Source organism: Thamnophis sirtalis, unplaced genomic scaffold, assembly GCF_051295495.1.
Source record: "Thamnophis sirtalis isolate CommonGarterSnake01/CBP01778 unplaced genomic scaffold, rThaSir2_p1.2 scaffold_3, whole genome shotgun sequence".
NCBI lineage: Eukaryota > Metazoa > Chordata > Lepidosauria > Squamata > Natricidae > Thamnophis > Thamnophis sirtalis.
In genome coordinates this window covers 23,430,328-23,451,348 of record NW_028261383.1, presented here as the reverse complement: position 1 = coordinate 23,451,348, position 21,021 = coordinate 23,430,328, and the positions used below count along the sequence as shown (strand labels likewise).

General features: G+C 43.2%; 2 protein-coding genes across 2 annotated transcripts; both read left to right on the top strand.

Annotated features, from left to right (window-relative positions):
- The first annotated feature begins 1,411 nt into the window (after nucleotides 1-1,411).
- On the top strand, nucleotides 1,412-13,889 carry LOC148047601 (uncharacterized). The gene is given in 9 exon segments (XM_087708089.1): nucleotides 1,412-1,725; nucleotides 5,524-5,773; nucleotides 5,775-5,898; nucleotides 8,963-9,857; nucleotides 9,859-10,154; nucleotides 10,157-10,725; nucleotides 10,727-11,092; nucleotides 11,153-11,270; nucleotides 13,702-13,889. Coding segments are annotated over 9 exon segments (3,120 nt in total).
- On the top strand, nucleotides 13,886-15,735 carry LOC148047600 (uncharacterized). The gene is given in 4 exon segments (XM_087708088.1): nucleotides 13,886-13,900; nucleotides 14,020-14,096; nucleotides 14,343-14,935; nucleotides 14,938-15,735. Coding segments are annotated over 4 exon segments (1,140 nt in total). The 3' UTR covers nucleotides 15,393-15,735.
- Nucleotides 15,736-21,021: the final 5,286 nt, after the last annotated feature.

The following is a 21,021-nucleotide window of genomic DNA, read 5'->3' as shown; positions in this document are numbered from 1 at the left end:
GGGGTGCCTACGGGCGATGGTCCTAAGCCCATGATGGCAAACTCTCCACTTGAGTGGAAAGTTGGACTAGATGACCTACAAGGTCCCTTCCAACTCTGTTAATCTGCTGATTCATATCTGCCCAAACGCCAGGCAGCTGATTTTCGGCCTCCCAGAGGTTTGGGGAAGGCCATTTTCGCCCTTCCCAGACTTCAGGAAAGCCTCTGGAGCCTGGGGAGGGCTAGCTCATTGGGCCCATATTTCGCCCTCCCCAATCTCCGGAGGCATTCCTGGAGCCTGGGGAAGGTGAAAATGGCCTCCCCCGGCCCCCTGGAGAAAATTCCAACCTCAGCTTGGAGGCGAGCAGTGCGGCGTATGTGTGTGTTTGTGGGTGTTGTGTGCATGCAGGAGGGTGCTTTACATTATGGGTGCCAGTATGTGCCTATGCCATTGCACATGCTCGCTTGCATTTTTGGCCACCAACAACAAAAAGTTCAGCCATCCCTGTCCTAAGGGAAGCGGGTAGGACATCCCCCGAAACTCAGACCTGGTGCTTATTTTGGGGCCCAAAAGAAAATAAAAGTGGGTCTTATTTTTGGGGAAAACATGGGTATATATATAACATGGGTATATATATATATATATATATATATATATATATATATATATATATATGTATATGTATATGTATATGTATATGTATATGTATATGTATATGTATATGTATATGTATATGTATATGTATATATATGTATATATATGTATATATATGTATATATATGTATATATATGTATATATATGTATATATATATATATATAACATGGGTGATATATATATATATATATCAGAACTTCCAGGTATATTTGATGATAAACTCTTTGGAATTCTATGAACTCATGAATGACCCAAGTCAACAAATTTCATAACTGAATGTATATTTGACATGCATTTGACATGTATATTGAAAATGTAAATAATGAATGTAAGAGGTTAAGTTAGCATTTTGGCATCCTGCCTTTTATTGTAATTGATGTCTTTGGATCTGGTTTTTTTTTAGATATTGTGCAGTCATTTTATAAACCATTATTAAACTAACCGTTTTATGTGAATCTTACAGGCAATAGAATGCCAAAGAGAGCACGATGGAGAACTGAATCACAAGCAGCATTAAAATGCAAAGGAAACTAAGGCAGCAATCAAAATCTTCTTAGTTCTTCGGGAATATCCAAAACTTTTCTTCCCTGGCAGCTTACAGATAAGAAAGACAAAACTAGGAAAAGAGTTTTGAGCTGGACAAAAAACAGAGTATCTGGAAGAAACATATGAAAATATCAAGGGGAATAATTTCCTACTTCAGAAAAAGAGGGAAATATCTGGAAGTCAGTGGAAACGATAAAGGTCACTTGGACAGCCAGATAAGGCAGATCGTAATGCAGGCCTCACCCTGTGAGGAAGGAAACAGTTACTTGAATCAATGCTCCGCCCAGCAAGGGATTGAGAGTATTTTTGATGTCCTTGAGAATCCAAGAATGTCAGTGGTGGAAAAGATCCACAGATCTGCCTATTATGGCAAAAGCCAAGATTATCGATCACAGGCGATCGTGCCTGAGAGGATCCACACTGGAGAAAAGCCATATCAATGTTCTCAATGCAGCAGAAGCTTAAGGCAGAACAGCTTCCCTGTTGTTCATGGAAAGACTCACACCAAAGAAAAGCCCCACCAGTTCTCCCAATGTGACAAAAGGTAAAGCAAGGGGGGCAAGCGGATAGTACACCAGAGGACACTCACAAGAGAGAACCCATATGAATGTCCAGATTGTAAGAAAAAAATCAGTCGAACTTCCAGTTAGGCAATACACCTGAGGGTTTACACAGGATAAAGACCCTTTGGATGTCCTGACTGTCATAATTTTCAATTGGTGATATTATCTCTTGATTCTATCTTTCTGTTAATGCAGCCTAGTATTGTATTGGCTTTTCTTTTGCCACTGCAGTACATTCTGGCTCATATCTAAATGATTGTCCACTAGAGCTTCAAGGGTTCTCTCGTAGCTACTGCTTGAGCCAGGTTCTATCTATTCTGTACCAGTCCATTTGGATTTTCTTGCATAAGTGTAAAACGTTATTTTTCCTCCAACAAATTTAATTTTGTTAAGTAGGGCCCAGTGTTCAAATCTATTGAGATTCTATTCTCTTGAGCCTGTCTTCTGAGGTGTTGGCTATTCCTGCCAACTTGGTGCCATTTGCAAATTTCATGCATTCCTGTTCGATTCCTTCATGGATTATATTCTACTGCTTCTTTTTATATTTTATTGAATTCCAGTAAGTCGTGGTCACTTGCCCAAGGTGCCGACAACTTCTATTCCTTCTGTCGCTTCTCTATTAGTAAGAATTAGGTCGAGTATAGTTTTTCCTCTAATTCCCTCCTCTACCTTTTGGATGACAAAGTTGTCAGCTAAGTTGGTTAGGAGTCTGTTCAATCTCCTACTTGCTGTATAGTTTGTCTCCCAGTTGATATCAGGGCAATTAAAATCTCCCATTACAACTTGTTGTTGCCCTCTTGATATAGTTCGTAATCCACACGGGTACTGAAAATTACAAATGAATAAAATTTACAAGTTTTTTTTACTTCTTGCCAATAAGTGTGGTATTTCTTTCCCCATCCATGTATTAACCAGGTTCAAATGTACTTAATCCATCTTTGGTTGCACAGGGAGTCCTCACTTACCACTTATTCCCCGAGCCTTCAAAGTTACTATGACACAGTAGAAGCAGTCCTGCACCTGGCCCACAACATTTGCGTTAATCCCAGCATTTGTTCCGTGACCACATGTCAGCAGTTTTCAAAGTGCAGGAAAAGAAGTTGCACCAATTCGGGTTCTGCCAAAAGTTGCACATTTATGATGGCGGCAGCATCCCACACTCATGATCCCCATTTGTGACCTTCCAAGATAGCTTCTGACAAGCAAGATCAGTGGGTATACTGGCAGGAAATTGCAAGTTCCATGAGCAAAAGGGGTGGTTCAAAGCAAGCGGAGGCTTTTGGCATCATTTCATCAGTTAAAGCCCCCGCATCTCTAAATTTAGGGCAGAAGGTTTGACTGTAACCATTTTGGGACATTTTGTCAGGCATGAGAGACAGAGATTTCTCCATATATACACGTGTAGGTGCGTATATCTGTACTTCTCTCTGCATATATCTGCAGTTACATAACCTATCCCTAGCACTTCCATATATATTGGATAATAACACTTTGCATTGCTAAGAATTTGTGATTGACCCAACGAAATAACTGAATTTGATTGAATGGATATTTGAACATGGATTTGTCCTATGAATCATCAATAATGTAAGTGATTATTGTAGTGTTGGGGAATGTTTGTTTTTTCATTGTAATATATACTGGTTTTTTTCAGAGTACATGATGCACCAGAGTATAAGATGGACCAAGTTTTTGAAGAGGCAAATTTTTAAAAGGTTTTTGCACTCTGCAGACATCCCCAAAACGGCCCGTTTTTCATCAAAATGGGCCCTTTTTTTTTTGAAAAAGGGTACGCATAGCCTTTAGGAGGCTTGTAGAGTGCTTCTGGGGGCTGGGGGCCCAAAAATGAGAAAAAATGGTCCATTTTTTACAAAAACAGGCCCGTTTCTTGTTGAAAGGCATGCCTAGCCTTTAGGAGGCTTATTGAGTGCTCCTGGGGGTGGGGGGGGGAACTGGCTGTTTTTTGTTCATTTTTGCTCCCCAAGACCACTCTGGAAGCCTTCTAAAGGCTGTGCACGGCAATTTTTGCAAAGGGGGCGGGGTTTCAGGAGGCCAAAAATGTTGTATTCAATGTATAAAACGCATCCAGATTTTCATCTTTTTTGAGGGAAAAAAGGGCATCTTATACTCAAAATACAGTACATTTTTCCTTTTTTCACATCATCTCTATAAACAACTAGCTCATAACCTGGCTTAACCCAGGTATGTATTTATCCCAATCCTGTAATAGAGAGTATTTGCCATACTTGCCATACTTGTGGAGTATGGCAACTCCACCGTGCTGTACAGTAGAAGCCATTTTAAGGCATAACAGGCTCTATCTTAACAGAACTTGAATCCAAAATCACTATCATCAAAATTTCTGTGACTTGACATAATTCAGTCCTTTTAATTTAAGCATCCCAGGCATTCTTGGATTATGCTGGATTATGCTGGAACACAAACGCAGATTGACACACACACAGAGACACAAACTCACTGAGAGGTGTCATGCGTGCCTCCATCAATAAGCAAGAAAGAAGACTCCCAACTCCATTGTTCGTGGAATTAAAATACTTTTACTGGTTATGAAACGATAGCAGTGAAAGTAAACAAAATCTGGGCCAGAAAGGTGCGAACAAGTACATATCAAATGACCCCACCCCAATGTCCAGATGCAAGTGGGTTGCATCTCCAAAAGGCATCATCATGTTGGTATGCAAGACGGTTCACCTTCACCAGGTCCAAAGACCGGCCACCGGCATGCCCAGAAGATGGTGCGAAGAAAACTCCCTTTTCCATATCACCCCCTGTACCATTTATTCCTATCCCAAATACCATGTCCCCACCCTCTCCGTTTTTATGGCAGCTGATAGCAAGTAAGTGAAGCAGAGGCTGACAGGTGTTAGGGATGTCTTACCCCCACAGTATTTGTTTCCAGACGGTAAGTAAGCTGTGTACCAGGTTTGGCTGAAATTGCTCGAGGTGTTCCAGAGTTATGCTGGAATACACACACACAGCCATACATACTGTATATATAAAAGCTACACTTTGAATCTTACAGGCAAACAGGATGGCAATAAGAGCACTTGGGGCAACTGTAAATAAGAAGCAACATTGAAAAGGGAAGAAATCAAAATATTTCCATTTCCTTCAGAAAACCATACAAGGGATGGTTTTCTGAAGGAAAGGGTGGGAGAAAACATATGACTGTGCAGATTGTATATGCATATATACATATACTCTGCATATGACTGTGCAGAATCTGCAGATTGTGCAGATTATAGAGCCGAGGTGGCGCAGTGGTTAAATGCAGCACTGCAGGCTACTTCAGCTGACTGCAGTTCAGCAGTTCGGCTGTTCAAATCTCACCGGCTCAGGGTTGACTCAGCCTTCAATCCTTTCGAGGTGGGTAAAATGAGGACCCGGATTGTTGTTGGGGGCGATATGCTGACTCTGTAAACCGCTTAGAGAGGGCTGAAAGCCCTATGAAGCAGTATATAAGTCTAACTGCTATTGCTATTGCTATTGTGGGAAAGTTTCATCAGAAATTACCAGGTCTTGAGACACTGAAGGACGCAAACAAAGGAATAAAACCATTTGAACATCCTTCTGTGGGAAAAGTTTCAGTGAGAATTCCATCTTGATGAAGCACCCGAGGACTCCCACAAAAGCGAAACCATGTGAATGTCCTGATTGTGGATAAACCTTTAGTCACAATTTCAGAATGGTGATTCATCAATAGTTTGACTCCAAGGAGAAACTGTATGAGTGTCAATTCTAGCCTGGTGACACACTAGAGGATTCACCCAGGAGAAAGGCCCATTGAATGCCATATCTGTGGGAGCTTTCAGTCAGAATATCAATTTGGTGACTCATCAGAGGACTCACACAGGAGAGAAACCCTTTGAATGTCCTGATTGTGGAAAAGGTTTCAGTTATATTTCCAGCTTGGTTAGACACCAGAGGACTCGTGCAAGGGAGAAACCCTTTGAATGTCCTGATTGTGGGAAAGGTTTCAGTCAAAATTCCAGGTTGGTTAGACACCAAAGATTCACACAGAGGAGAGAAACCCTTTGAAGGTCCTCTCTGTGGGAAAAGCTTTAATCATAATTACAACCTGGTGAAACACCAGAGGACTCTCACAAGAGAAAAACCCTTTGAATGTCGAATCTGTAGGAAAAATTTCAGTCAGAATTGCCACCTAGTGATATACCAGAGGACTCACACGGTAGATAAATCTTTGAAATGTCCAGTCTGTGGACATTACTTCTAGCATAAACCATCCCTTATTACACACAAGGTAATCTACATTAGGAAAAGTAGCTGAGTAGAGAGAATGCTAGAATTTCATTTGTGATCTATTGAAAGTATAGGTGAATAAACTCCCTTTGCGGTTATTTTATTCTAGGCTCCTCCATACAACAGATCCCAGAACCAAAATCCACTATCCTCACCATCCATGCCTTATTAAATCTGCATTAAAAATGGCATTGCAGGGTGTCTTATTAAAAAGGTTAGCCTGGTGATCAGTTAGCCATGTGGTTTGATGGACTATTCTATTTTTGCCACTTTTTAACATTTTTTTTGCGGCCGGGGGGGGGATATTTCTTCTACCATGCGTAGGCAGTAAAACTGTCCTTTTTAGGCTGCATTTTCTATGTCCTGCTGTATATGTTTCTCTGTGTGATCTAATGGGAGTCTTCAGTGCAAGTAAATTTGCAGAATGTAGACATGGCATTTAGCAGATATAAAATTTCCTCCTCCAAGAATGAAGCTTGATGGTTGATGCTCTTGGATGCAGCCCTGGCCAGCAAGAGTGAAGCTCGTTCCCCTGGAGTGTCTGGCCTGATGCTGCTGCCATGCCCTAAAATCCTGGGGGCCACAGAGTCATAAAGTTTTGGCATGTAGAGAGGTTTTGATCTCCACTGAGTCACCCCTAAGAAACCTGATTGTGTAATTCTGTAAAAGCTTCATTAACTTTTAGGGCTCGGCACATAGCTAATCTTCACAAGGTTAAGTAACATCACATTTCACTATTTCACTAGGCTCAGCTGCAAAGTCCGTTGCTAGAAGTCAAAAACGACTTGATAGCATTTAATCAGTGGAAACATTTTGCAAACGCCTCAGGTAGAAACTGGAGAAGGATTTTTTTTTCTGCCTCCAATCTGGAGATGGTGCTCAAATAGGCAACACTTGTGCCTAGACAGAGGATAATACTTGGGGTTGAGCTTAAAGGAGTTAAAACCATCGAGTACTGAATTGCTAGAAGGGTTGGAAAGCGACGGGAAAAGTAGAAGAAAGTCAGTTGCCTTTTGAAAAAAGCACCTTTGGGAGCAGCTGAACTTCCCCTTCCGGATCACTCATGGGAGGAGAGTGGTGTGCAGAGCGGCTTTTGTGCTCTTCCAAAGGTCGAAGTAGCAGCTGGAAGGTGAGTTGAGGGCGGGTTGGAGGAGAGTCCTGGAAGCAGAGAAGCAACTGGGCTGAAGCATCTCAGCTGCTGCTGCTGCAGGTTCCTTCCCTCCCCGAATTTAAGCCCACTGGTGCTGCACGCTGCGAAACTGGTGGCTGCAGTTTTCCTTCTGGTGGGAAGATTGGGAAAGTCTCTTCCAAGTGAAGGAGGATTCTTTGGGAATGGCTTCCCTCCAGAGGTTGTGGGGGCTCCCATCACTGGAGGGTTTGTGACAGAGCTGGGAGGGACCTTGCAGCTCTTCTATTCAGACGCTCTGATCATTTGCAGTTTTGGGGGCTTTACGGTTCTGGAGATTTTGTGATAATGCATGAGTGGCATTTCGTTTTTATATATATAGATTTTCCAGTATTTCCCACACTCCGTGCATTATTTTCTCCTTTAGGATTTTTATCCCATGAAATTTTGCTTAGGCTCTGAACTTCTTAAAATCAGCTCTTCTAAAGTTTAAGACACTGGTTGGATTATATTCTGTTGCTTGTGTTTGCATTTTATTGAATTCCAGTAAGACGTGGTCACTTGCCCAAAGTTCCAGCAACTTCAAGTCCTTCTATCGTTTCTTTATTAGTAAGAATTAGGTTGATATAGTTTTTCCTCTAGTTCCCTCCTCTTCTTTTTGGATGACAAAGTTGTCAGCTAAGTTGGTTAGGAATCTGTTGAATCTCCTACTTGCTGTATGCTTTGTCTCTCAGTTGATATCAGAGTAGTTAAAGTCTCCCATTATATCTTGAAGTTGCCCTCTTGATATAGCTTGTAATCCACACGTGTATTGAACATGACAGATGAATAAAAGGTTTTTTTTATTTCCGGGTCTTGCCAATAAATATGGTATTTCCTGTCCCATGCAGGTATTAACCAGGTTCAATTGTGCTTAATCCAGCACTTCTTAAGAAATAGCTATTGGCATCTTTGGTTGCACAGGGAGTCTTCATTTACCACTTCTTCCCTGAGCCTTCGAAGTTACTATGGCACAGTAGAAGCAGACGTGCACCTGGTCCACAACATTTATGTTAATCCCAGCATTTGTTCCGTGACCGCATGTCAGCAGTGTGTGGTTTTGAAGGTGATGTAAAAGGAGTTGCAACAATTTGGGTTCTGCCAATAGTTGCACATTTATGATGGCGGCGGCATCCCACACTCATGATCCCCATTTGTGACCTTCCCAGCTAGCTTCTGACAAGCAAAATCAGTGGGTATACTGGCAGGAAATTGCAAGTCACAGTCATATGAAATTGCCTTGAACAACCCACCGTAATTAGCTTAAAAACTACAGAGGAACAGATCTAAATTAGCACTTTCATGTGACATGATGCTTAATGATTGAACTGCTTAGTGACAGAAATATGAGTTCCAATTGCAGTAGTTTAAATAAGGACTACTTGAGTTGGGTTTCACCAGAAGGGTTGTAGATAGTATTTTCTTCTCTTATTTGCAGCTGAGGACTTCTATAAGCAAAAGTGGTCTATACTATTTTTCTTTTTTCACATCATCTCTAACAATTTTATAAACAATTAAAGTTACATTTTTATTTGAATCTTACAGACAAAAAGGATGGCGATGAACGCTCTGGATAACTGAAAATAACAAGCAACGTTGACAAGGGAAGAAAATCAAGCCAGAAATAAGAATATTTTCCATTCCGTCAGAAAACCATACAATTCTGATCCTCCTCCAGCAGCTGATAGCCAAAAGAAGGAATAAGCAGATTATGCAGAACTCAGGGATATAGTGCATGAAAAAGTGAAGGGAGAAACCTTATGAATATTGAGATTGTGGGAAAGGTTTCATTAAAAATTCCCATCTCCTGAGACACAAGACCATGCACAGAGGAGAGAAAAACTTTCAATGTCCTGATTGTGGGAAAAGTTTTAGTCAGAGTTCCAGGCTGGTGAGACACCAGAGGACTCACACAGGAGAGAAACCCTTTGAATGTCCTATTTGTGGAAAAAGTTTTAGTGATAATTCTAGCCTGGTGAAACACCAGCATATTCACACAGGAGAGAAACCCTTTGAATGTCCTTATTGTGGGAAACATTATAGTCAGAATTCCCACCTGGTGATACACCAGAGGACTCACACAGGAGAGAAACCCTTTGAATGTCCTGTTTGTGGAAAAGGTTTTAGTGCTAATTCTAGCCTGGTGAGACACCAGAGGACTCACACAGGAGAGAAACCATTTGAATGTTCTGACTGTGGGAAACATTATAGTCAGAATTCCCACCTGGTGATACACCAGAGGACTCACACAGGAGAGAAACCCTTTGAATGTCCTATCTGTGGGAAATGTTTCAGTGATAATTCCAACTTGGTGATACACCAGAGGATACACACAGGAGAAAGGCCCTTTGAGTGCCGTATTTGTGGGAAAGGTTTCAATCAGAATATCAATCTGGTAACTCATCAGAGGACTCACACAGGAGAGAAACCCTTTGAATGTCCTGACTGTGGGAAAAGTTTTAGTCAGAATTCCATGTTGCTTATACACCAGAGGTTTCACACAGGAGAAAGGCCCTTTGAATGTCCTATCTGTGGGAAAAGCTATATCAATAATTCCAGCCTTGTGATACACCAGAGGATTCACACAGGAGAAAGGCCCTTTGTATGCTGTATCTGTGGGAAAGGTTTCAGTCAAAATTCCCATCTGGTGATTCATCAAAGAACTCACAGGAGAAAACCCTTTTGAATGTCCTGATTGTGGGAAATGTTTCAGTGATAATTCCAACTTAGTTAGACACCAGAGGACTCACGTAAGAGAGAAACCATTTGAATGTCTCTATTGTGGGAAAAGTTTCAGTCAACATTCCTACCTAGTGATACACCAGAGGACTCACACCGGAGAGAAACCCTTTGAATGTCCTGATTGTGGAAAAGGTTTCAGTCAGAATTCCAAGTTGATTAGACACCAAAGGATTCACACAGGAGAAATGCCCTTTGAATGTCCTGATTGTGGGAAAGGTTTAAGAATTCCAGCCTGGTGAGACACCAGAGGATTCACACAGGAGAAAAACCTTTTGAATGTCCTGATTGTGGGAAATGTTTCAGTGATAATTCCAGCCTAGTGAGACATCAGAAGACTCACACAGTAAAGAAACCCTTTGAATGTCCTGATTGTGGGAAAGGTTTCATTAAGAATTCCAGCCTGGTGAGACACCAGAGGATTCACACAGGAGAAAGGCCCTTTGTATGCTGTATCTGTGGGAAAGGTTTCAGTCAAAATTCCCATCTGGTGGTTCATCAAAGGACTCACACAGGAGAAAAACCCTTTGAATGTCCTTATTGTGGGAAATGTTTCAGTGATAATTCCAACTTAGTTAGACACCAGAGGACTCACGTAAGAGAGAAACCATTTGAATGTCTCTATTGTGGGAAAAGTTTCAGTAAAAATTCCTACCAAGTGATAGACCAGAGGACTCACACCGGAGAGAAACCCTTTGAATGTCCTGATTGTGGAAAAGGTTTCAGTCAGAATTCCAAGTTGATTAGACACCAAAGGATTCACACAGGAGAAATGCCCTTTGAATGTCTTATCTGTGGGAAAAGCTTTTAATGATAATTCCAATCTGGTGAAACACCAGAGGACACACACAAGAGAGAAACCCTTTAAATGTCCTAATTGTGGGAAATGTTTCAGTGATAATTCCAGCCTAATGAGACATCAGAAGACACACACAGTAAAGAAACCCTTTGAATGTCCTGATTGTGGGAAAGGTTTCATTAAGAATTCCAGCCTGGTGAGACACCAGAGGATTCACACAGGAGAAAGGCCCTTTGTATGCTGTATCTGTGGGAAAGGTTTCAGTCAAAATTCCCATCTGGTGATTCATCAAAGGACTCACACAGGAGAAAAACCTTTTGAATGTCCTGATTGTGGGAAATGTTTCAGTGATAATTCCAACTTAGTTAGACTATAGGAGAGAAACATTTTGAATGTCTTATCTGTAGAAAAAGTGTCAAGTCAGAATTTCCACCTAGTGATACACAAGAAGACTCACACCGTGGAGAAATCTTTTAAATATCTGGTCTGTGGACATTGCTTCAAACATAAATCATCCCTTATTGCACACAAGGTAATCCATATGAAGAAAACTAGATGTTAAAGTAGATGAAATTAGAGAATACTTGAATTTCATTTGTGATCTCCCATTGAAAGTGTAGGTGAGAAATTGATTGTTTGAATTTTGGCCTGATTCATTTTGCTCAAACATTTGTCAGGATTAAATTTGTAGGTGGAAAGAAAAGGAAAATGGAAAACGGCTAACTACTAATTTCTACTTATCTGGATATATCCTTTTGCAGAAGTAGGAAAAATTCCTCAAAACGGAATTTTGGATGGAGCTTTTGTATGTTGATTATGGAATTTCCACATGTGGAATTTCAGTCTTCTACCTTGGTTTCACCCAGATTTTGAGCCCCAGAATTCCGTAGAGAGCATAAATGTAGTCCTCAAGATATAAATATGATGGGCCTTGAATTACGGCTGCATATTGCAACGGCTGTTAAATGAAATTGCTTTCCTTTACTACCCAAATCCCCCTTCTCTCCCTGAGGCAGCCATTAATCAAATGTGCGAGTCGCTAAGCAGAACACTGTCTATTCAGAGCTGGGAAAAACCCTTGGAGGCCTTGCGCAGAGCCAGGCTTGCCTGCCATAGGCATCTCCAGGCCTCCCCCACCCTCCAAGACACCCTTGTGCTCTGTATCCTAACCCTTGTGTCCCCTTGGCCCTTCACTCCCTCACCCAGGTTCCCCTTTCACCAGGCTCCCACACACCCCCAGACCTCACACCCTCTTCCTCCTTACCTTTTGAAGACCTCTGAACCTCATGTTGGGGAGGGAGGGAAGGACGTATATCATTTGGTCTCAGGACTTTGTCCTGGAAGCAGCCCCAATTTTCATTGGGCCCCGGATTCATCTGTGGTAATGGTGCAATGGCCACAAGGCATCCTGCTACAAGCGGCAGCATAACATATGCATACTTGACTCACATTCTTCTCTGCCTTTTCAGAAGGGAAGCAAGAGTGAAAGAAAGTGAAGTCAAGTGGAAATGGTTGGAGTGCGCTTAGAGGAGTTTAGCCAAAGGGGAAAAGATAGCTTTTTAAAACATCATTTCCTCAAAAAATAATCCTCCAGAAGTTAACTATTTTTTAATCAGCTGAGAAACAGTTTGGCGATAGCTTGCATGGGCTGCGAGATAAGCTATGCGGTGTCTAGCGGTGAGCAGCCGTAGAAGAAGTCAGGTAGCGGTACAACAGGTGTCAGGGCACGGGCCATTTGGCTGCAATGATCCTAAGGTAAGTAGATAAGATATGCCCTGAAACTAAGAGGTAGTGCTCTACATGGGGCAGCCCTTGAAGAGTATTCGGAGACTTCAGCTTGTCCAGAATGCAGCCGCCCGAGCGATCGTGGGTGTACCTCGGTTCACCCACGTAACACCTATCCTCCGCGAGCTGCACTGGCTGCCTATTGGTCTCCGGATACGCTTCAAGGCGCTAGTCGTCACTTATAAAGCCCTTCATGGTATTGGACCTGGGTACTTGAGAGACCGCCTGCTGCCAATTACCTCCACTAGACCGATTAGATCCCACAGATTAGGCCTCCGAATTCCATCCGTCGGCCAGTGTGAACTGGCGACCACTCGGAGGAGAGCCTTCTCGGTGGCTGCTCCGACCCTCTGGAACGAACTCCCCGTGGAGATTCGGACCCTCACCACCCTCCAGGTCTTCCGCAAAGCCCTTAAAACCTGGCTGTTCCGACAAGCCTGGGGCTAAAGAGCTGCTGCCCCCGTCTCGAATGGTATGACTGTTGTGTGTTTTAAATTATGTATTGTTATGCTTTGTTTTTTTAAATTTGTTGTTTGTATTCCCCTTCCCGGTTTGAGTTGTGAGCCGCCCTGAGTCCCCTTTGGGGGAAAAGGGCAGCATATAAATGTAATAAATTGAATTGAATTGAATTGAATTTTGGGGCCCAAAACAAAAATAAAACTGAGTTGTCTTTTCGGTGAAACACGGGTATGTATATATGTATAATCTGTCCCCAGCACTTCCAGGTATATTCGATGATAAATCTTTGGAATTCTATGAACTCATGATTGACCCAAATCAACAAATTTCATAACTGAATGGGTATTGGACATGTATATTGAAAATGTAAATCATGAATGTAAGAGATTAAATTAGCATTTGGCATCTTTGCGTTTTATTTTAATGGATGCCCCTGGATCTGTTTTTTTTTAAAATATTGTGCATTCATTTTATAAACATATCATTAAATTAATCCTTTTATGTGAATTTTATAGGCAAAAGAATGCCAAAGAGAACACTCTGGAGAACTGAATCACAAGCAGCATTAAAATGCAAAGGGAACCAAGGCAGCAATCAAAATCTTGTTAGTTCTTCTGGAAATCCCCAAAACTCTTCTTCCCCGGCAGCTTACAGATAAGGAAGACAAAACCAGGAAAAGAGTTTTGAGCTGGACAAAATGTAGACTTATCTAGAAGAAACAGATCCATCCTGGAGAAAAGCCATATCAGTGTCCAAATGCAGCAAAAGCTTTAGTCAGAACAGCTTTCCTGTTGCTCATGGAAAGGCTCACACCAGAGAAGAGCCCTACCCAGCTGTCCCAATGTGGCAGAAGCCGCAAACAGTCCAAACTGATAATGAATACTCCAGAGGACTCACACAAGAGAGAGACCGTATGAATGTACAGATTGTAAGAAAAATATCAGTCGAAATTCTAGTTTGGCAATACACCAGAGGATTCACCCAGGAGAAAGACCCTTTGAATGTCCTGACTGGGAAAAGTTTCAGTTATAATTTTGAATACACCAGAGGATTCACAGAGGAGTGAAGCTTTTTGAATGTCCTGACTGTGGGAAAAGGAATGGTATTTGGGAGTGGTTGGTACAGTAAGTCTTCGGGCTTCTGTCTGGAGGAAGGGAGAATTATCAAGAATGTTTATACTATGTTTATACTATTCTATTCAACTGAAAATAACAACCTTGACAAGGGAAGAAAATCAAGCCAGAAATAAGAATATTTTCCATTCCGTCAGAAAACCATACAATTCTGATCCTCCTCCAGCAGCTGATAGCCAAAAGAAGGAATAAGGAGATTATGCAGAACTCAAGGATACAATACATGAAAAAGTGAAGGGAGAAACCTTATGAATATTCAGATTGTGGGAAAGGTTTCATTAAAAATTCCCATCTCCTGAGACACAAGACCATGCACAGAGGAGAGAAAAACATTGAATGTCCTGATTGTGGGAAAAGTTTTAGTCAGAATTCCCACCTGGTGAGACACCAGAGGACTCACACAGAAGAGAAACCATTTGAATGTTCTGACTGTGGGAAACATTATAGTCAGAATTCCCACCTGGTGATACACCAGAGGACTCACACAGGAGAGAAACCCTTTGAATGTCCTATCTGTGGGAAATGTTTCAGTGATAATTCCAGTCTGGTGATACACCAGAGAATACACACAGGAGAAAGGCCCTTTGAATGCCGTATTTGTGGGAAAGGTTTCAGTCAGAATATCAATCTGGTAACTCATCAGAGGACTCACACAGGAGAGAAACCCTTTGAATGTCCTGATTGTGGGAAAAGTTTTAGTCATAATTCCAGCTTGCTTAGACACCAGAGGTTTCACACAGGAGAAAGGCCCTTTGAATGTCCTATCTGTGGGAAAAGCTATATAGATAGTTCCAGCCTAGTGATACACCAGAGGATTCACACAGGAGAAAGGCCCAGTGCTGTATCTGTGGGAAAGGTTTCAGTCAAAATTCCCATCTGGTGCTTCATCAAAGGAATCACACAGGAGAGAAACCCTTTGAATGTCCTGACTGTGGGAAAGGTTTTAATCGAAATTCCCATCTGGTGATACACCAGAGGATTCACACAGGAGAAAGGCCCTTTGAATGCTGTATCTGTGGGAAAGGTTTCCGTCAGAATTCAAGCCTGGTGACTCATCAGAGGATTCACACAGGAGAGAAACCCTTTGAATGTCCTAACTGTGGGAAAGGTTTTAGTGATAGTTCCAGCCTGGTGACACACCAGAAGACTCACACAGGAGAGAGACCATATGAATGTACAGATTGTAAGAAAAATATCAGTCGAAATTCTAGTTTGGCCACACACCAGAGGATTCACCCAGGAGAAAGACCCTTTGAATGTCCTGACTGGGAAAAATTTCAGTCATAATTTTGAATACACCAGAGGATTCACAGAGGAGTGAAGGTTTTTGAATGTCCTGACTGTGGGAAAAGGAATGGTATTTGGGAGTGATTGGCACAGTAAGTCTTCGGGCTTCTGTCTGGAGGAAGGGAGAATTATCAAGAATGTTTATACTATCTGTCTTATTGGAGTATCTGTACATGCACACTATTCAAAGACACACAGAGGCTGTCCCCTTCACCTACCTCCGCATAAACCACGGTCCCTCAAACTTTTTAAACGGAGTCAATTCACGGTCCCTCAAACGTTTGGAAGGATGGACCAGCTGAGTGGGGCGTGGCTAAGTCATCATGTGACTGGGTGGGCGTGGTCCATTAAACAATACATAGCAGCCTCCTTTTCTATTCTTTTTAAGGAGAAGTTTTTGTTGTAGAGTTTTTCCAGGTGCCCAAGAGAAGCACCGGGTGGCTATTTTGAAAGGGGTGGGAGCGATTTATGTGGTGGGCAAGCCGTGGGATACAGTCTGAGCCTCCTCGGTTGGGGCGACTCCCTAGGAACTTCTGCCCGGACTGGGTGTTTGGAAAAACAGGACAGTGTGGAAAGGGGTAGGGGAGAGGAGAAGGGGCCATACCCAGAGGCCAGCTGGCAGATGAAAGTTGCAAGGCTCTGCCATAGTTCTTTTGAGTATGACTTCCATGCACAGCTCTCTGGTCCATGCCCAAACTGGCTCGGAAATGGCATGTCATCTCACATCTGTCCTTAGCCTCCCATTGCCCGGCTGCCAGCTTTTTGACACGGGGAGGGACTGCTGGTTGGAGCAAGGAAACCGTTGTGCTCACCCCCCGTGGCTGCTTATAGCAATAGCAGTTAGACTTATATACCGCTTCATAGGGCTTTCAGCCCTCTCTAAGCAGTTTACAGAGTTAGCATATTGCCCCCACAGTCTGGGTCCTCATTTTTCCCACCTCGGAAGGATGGAAGGCTGAGTCAACCCTGAGCTGGTGAGATTTGAACCACCGAACTGCAGCTTAGCAGTCAGCTGAAGTGGGCTACAGTACTGCACTCTAGCCACTGCCCCAATGCATAGCTAGAATTGGAAGAAAAGTGGGTCGTTGTGGCGGAAAGAGTCAGCGCAACATCTGAGAGCTTGGATGAGAAGGTGCGAGTGAGGCGGCAGCTGCTTTCCCCGTTAACTGAGCCCATTAAGCCAATTGGTGTAAGGAGAAAATCGGTGCGGTGGGTTCAGTTACCGCTGAGATCTGCTGTCTCGCTTGGACCTTTTCATCCATGCTGCTTAATTGTTGCTCTGGTTTTTTCCGCCACAGCCACACAGCCATTTCTTCTACCTTTGCCTTGGGACTTGCAGCCCTGGGATCCCTGCTCTGCAGCTCCCTTGCTCCAGCAGCCTCTGTTTGTTTCCAAAAATTTTCGGCCAGGCAGGAGGACGATAAGGATGGTTGCAAGGTGACATGCCACTTCCTTGCCAGTCCGGCTAGCGGGTGGGCAAGCAGGTTGGCTTCAGAGAAAAGTGCTGCACTGGGCGATGCATCCCCTAGTCGCGGGCTAGATGCGAGGCCCCAGGCAGACAGAAGGACAAGCGTGCAACAGATGTCCCAAGCCACCGTGGAAACCAAGAGGCCGGCCCGAAAGGCACAGGCTAAGACTCCAATGGCTTTCTGGCTCCTCGAAGCAGAGATGGGCAAGAGGCTGGAGAGCACACAATTCCCCAATGGAACATTCCCACAGGGGCTGCCTGTTTTCCCTCCACTCCAACCTCAGGCCCTGCATCCAGCCCGTGAGTGGCCAATGCATCACTTCCAGAGTCGTCTGGCTGGCGATCTTCCGCACACTTCCCTTGCAGGCCAGGCTGGCTTCAGAAAACACCAGGGAAGGGCTCCGATGCTGCAATCTCCCATGCCCTTCCCTCAGAAACCAGACTGGCTTTGGGAAACATCCAGGAAACGGCTTTGGGGAACACCCATTGAAGGTTCCAATGCCACGGTCTCCCATGCAGGGCAAGGCAGTTTTAGGAAACACCCGGGGAGGGCTCTGAAGCCACAATCTCCTGCACGCTCCCCTACCACCCTGCACACATCAATCCACCCACCGCATCACCCCTCTGCCAGCATGCCCTCTCCCACCTACCAATCCATGCCCTTTGGCCTTACATTTGCGAGCAGTAATGAGCAGAAGTACGTAGATCTGTGGCCAGATTCTGCAATGTCTATATAAGGCTGATGCCTGAAGGAAGGATGCTGAGGGTGGTGGGAAAAGCCGCCAACACAAGGAGTGGATGGAAAATGAGGGGGCGGGGCTTAATCCCACCACTGCATGACCTGGATATATTGTGTTGACCGGCTGTGTCTGGCTCGCTGGCCCTAGTTTGAGGACCCCTGATATAAAGCTTCCCCTGGCTGGTTCTTGCTCTGTAGCACTAAGACCCAAGTAGTCCTACCCGGCTGCCAATTCCATGGAGTGGAAGAGCCCCCTCAGTCAATTTCCTCCCTAAAGAGGTAGCAGAAAAGAGATTTCAAAATCCCGTCCTGATTGTGACTCACAAATGATGCTGACCAGTTGCCCAGTAAAGCAAAATATTTTGCACTGGTTATCCACTGCATTAGTAGGAATCCCAGGACTCAGTGTGCAACGTCAAAAATATTCATAGCCTGGCTTGCACACTAGCTGATCTTAATTTGGCTCACAAATCCTGGATGCAATAAACTAAGGCAGGATCAGAAAACTATCCTTGGGAATGGGCAGCCTTTGATTATGTGCTAAGGCACAATCATGGCTGCAAAGAATGTTGGGACATATGCTTGCTTTAAACTTGACTAAAAGCTCACAGAAGGTGACATCAGACATCTTAAAAGAATTGGCAAAGAAAATCACATTTCTATTTAAAAGAACTTCTGCCCTTCCTGAGTGGAAAACACTCCTTTTGGGGGCCACTGCCATAATCATGAGAATCCTCTGCTCCCTCCACCTTTGTCCCAGTAGCCTGCAAAATCACCTCCCATTTCAATAGACCCCTAGTAAGGATGCCAGGCAAATATCCCTCATGCTCTGCCAGGTATAGAGAAAGTACAGAGACCATTTTAATGGTTCATAGGTTGGGCAATATATGTAAATATATATAGCGTAAAAGGGGGAAATTGTGGGAATCCCCCCCCCCCCGAATGAAATATTTGAGGGATATTAAAAGAGGTAGAATATTATATTTCTCCAAAGGAGAAATGGAGAAACACATTCTTAGGGGCAGAAAGTAACACCCCTTCCTGTCTTTCTTAATAGCCTTCAGCAGATGCTCATTAAGAAATCCTGGGCCAGCCTATCCACAAGCAAAATAACTTCACCTCCAGGTAATGGGATTAAGGACAGGACATGCCTTCTCCCCAGTCATGGAAAAAAGTGGAAACAATACAGTTCCATTAAGGAAGGAAGGCTAGAGGCAATAGATAGCAGGATAAAATCAATTACACATGTCTGACAGGTTTGGAAGTGCTAATTAAGACCCATCATGAGCCTTTGGAAAATAAGTAAAAATAATCAAATAATAAAAGCCCACAAAGGAAACCTCAACAGTTTTTGAGAATGAAAGAAATGGCAATTGGCAGTATTTCGATGAATGTGGGAGTGACATAATGTAATTCTGTCTTCCCAACACATAGGAGATGTTTCAGTTTCTTTCATTCCTCTCAGGGCTTTTTTAAAATTTAAATTTATACACACACACAAGTATATTTCTAATGGGTCACAACCAGGAGCTAAGCTAAGCAGCGTCCCATTTCACTAGGCTAAGTTGCAAAGATCACTTGCTAAACGGATTGATAGCATTTAATCAGTGGAAACTTGTTGCAAGCGCCTTAGGTAGAACCTGGAGAAAGATTTTTTTTTCTGCCTCCATCTGGAGATGGTGCTCAAACAGGGAACATCTGTGCCCAGAAAGCGGATAATACCTGTGGCTGAGTTTAAAGGAGTTAAAACCATCGAGTACTGAATTGCTAGAAAGGTTGGAAGGTGACAGGAGGACTAGAAAAAAGAAAGTCCAATTGCCTTTTGAAAAAAGGACATTTGGGAACAGCTGAACTTCCTGTTCCGGATCAGATGAGGAGAGTGGTGTGCAGAGCGGCTTTTGTGCTCTTCCCATGGTCGAAGCAGAAGCTGGAAGGTGAGTTTCGGGCGGGTGGGAGGAGAGTCCTGGAAGCAGAGAAGCAACTGGGCTGAAGCATCTCAGCTGCTGCTGCTGCAGGTTCCTTCCCTCCCCGAATTTAAGCCCACTGGGGCTGCACGCTGTGAAACTGGTGGCTGCAGTTTTCCTTCTGGTGGGAAGATTGGAAAAGTCTCTTCCAAGTGAAGGTGGATTCTTTGGGAATGGCTTCCCTCCAGAGGTTGTGGGGGCTCCCATCACTGGAGGGTTTGTGACAGAGCTGGGAGGGACCTTGCAGGTCTTCTATTCCGACGCCCTGATCAAGCAGGAGACCCAACATCATTTCAGACAAATGGCTGTCCTGTCTCTGATTAAAAGCCACCAGGGATGGAGCCCCCACAACCTCTGAAGGGAAAACCTTCCACTGGTTCACTGTTCTTAGTGTCAGGAAGTTTCTCCTTAGTTCTAAGTTGCTTCTCTCCTTGATTAGTTTCCATCCAGTTCCTTGTCCTGCCTTCAGGGGCTTTGGAGAATAGGTTGACGCCCTCTCTCTTTTGTGGCAACTCCTCAAGTATTGGAAGATGGCTATCATGTCACCCCTAGTCCTTCCTTTCACTAGATGAGAAATACCCAATTCCTGCAACCTCTTAATTATATTTTAGCCTCGAGCCCCCTAATCCTCTTTGTTGCTCTTTTCTGCCTTCTTTCCAGAGTCTTAACATCTTTTTTATGATATGGTGACCAAACTGTCTGCAATTTTCTAAGTGTGGTCTTACACTTTATAAATTGATACTAGTACTTCACATGATCATGATTCTATCTCTCTGTTAATGCAGCCTAGTACTTTTTTTTTTTTACCGCTGCAATATACAGTTGGCCCATATCTAAATGATTGTTCACTAAGACTTCAAGGTTCCTCTCATAGTTATTACTTGAGCCAAGTGCTACCTATTCTATACCAGTACATTTGGTTTTCCTTGCACAAGTGTAAATCCCCTTTCCCCCCTCCATTGAATTTCATTTTGTTAGGTAGGGCCCTGTGTTCTAATCTATCGAGATTCTATTCTCCTAAGCCTAGCTTCTGTGATGTTGACTATTCCTGCCAACTTTGTGTCATTTGATGCGATCCTGTTCGATTCCTTCATGGACTATATTCTATTGCTTGTGTTTGGATTATATTGAATTCCAGTAAGACGTGGTTACTTGCCCAACGTTCCAACAACTTCAACTCCTTCTATCGCTTCTCTATTAGTAAGAATTAGGTCGAGTACAATTTTTCCCCTAGTTCCCTCCTCTACCTTTTCGATGATAAAATTGTTTGTTAAGTAGGTTAAGAATCTTTTCAATCTCCTACTAGCTGTAGTTGGTCTCCCAGTTGATATCAGGACAGTTAAAATCTCCCATTACAACTTGATGTTGCCCTCTTTTTTTTTAACCTTTCAGCATATTTATTATAACATTATCTACTATGTGAACAATCTATGGCAGCCTTAACACTCCACAAATTAT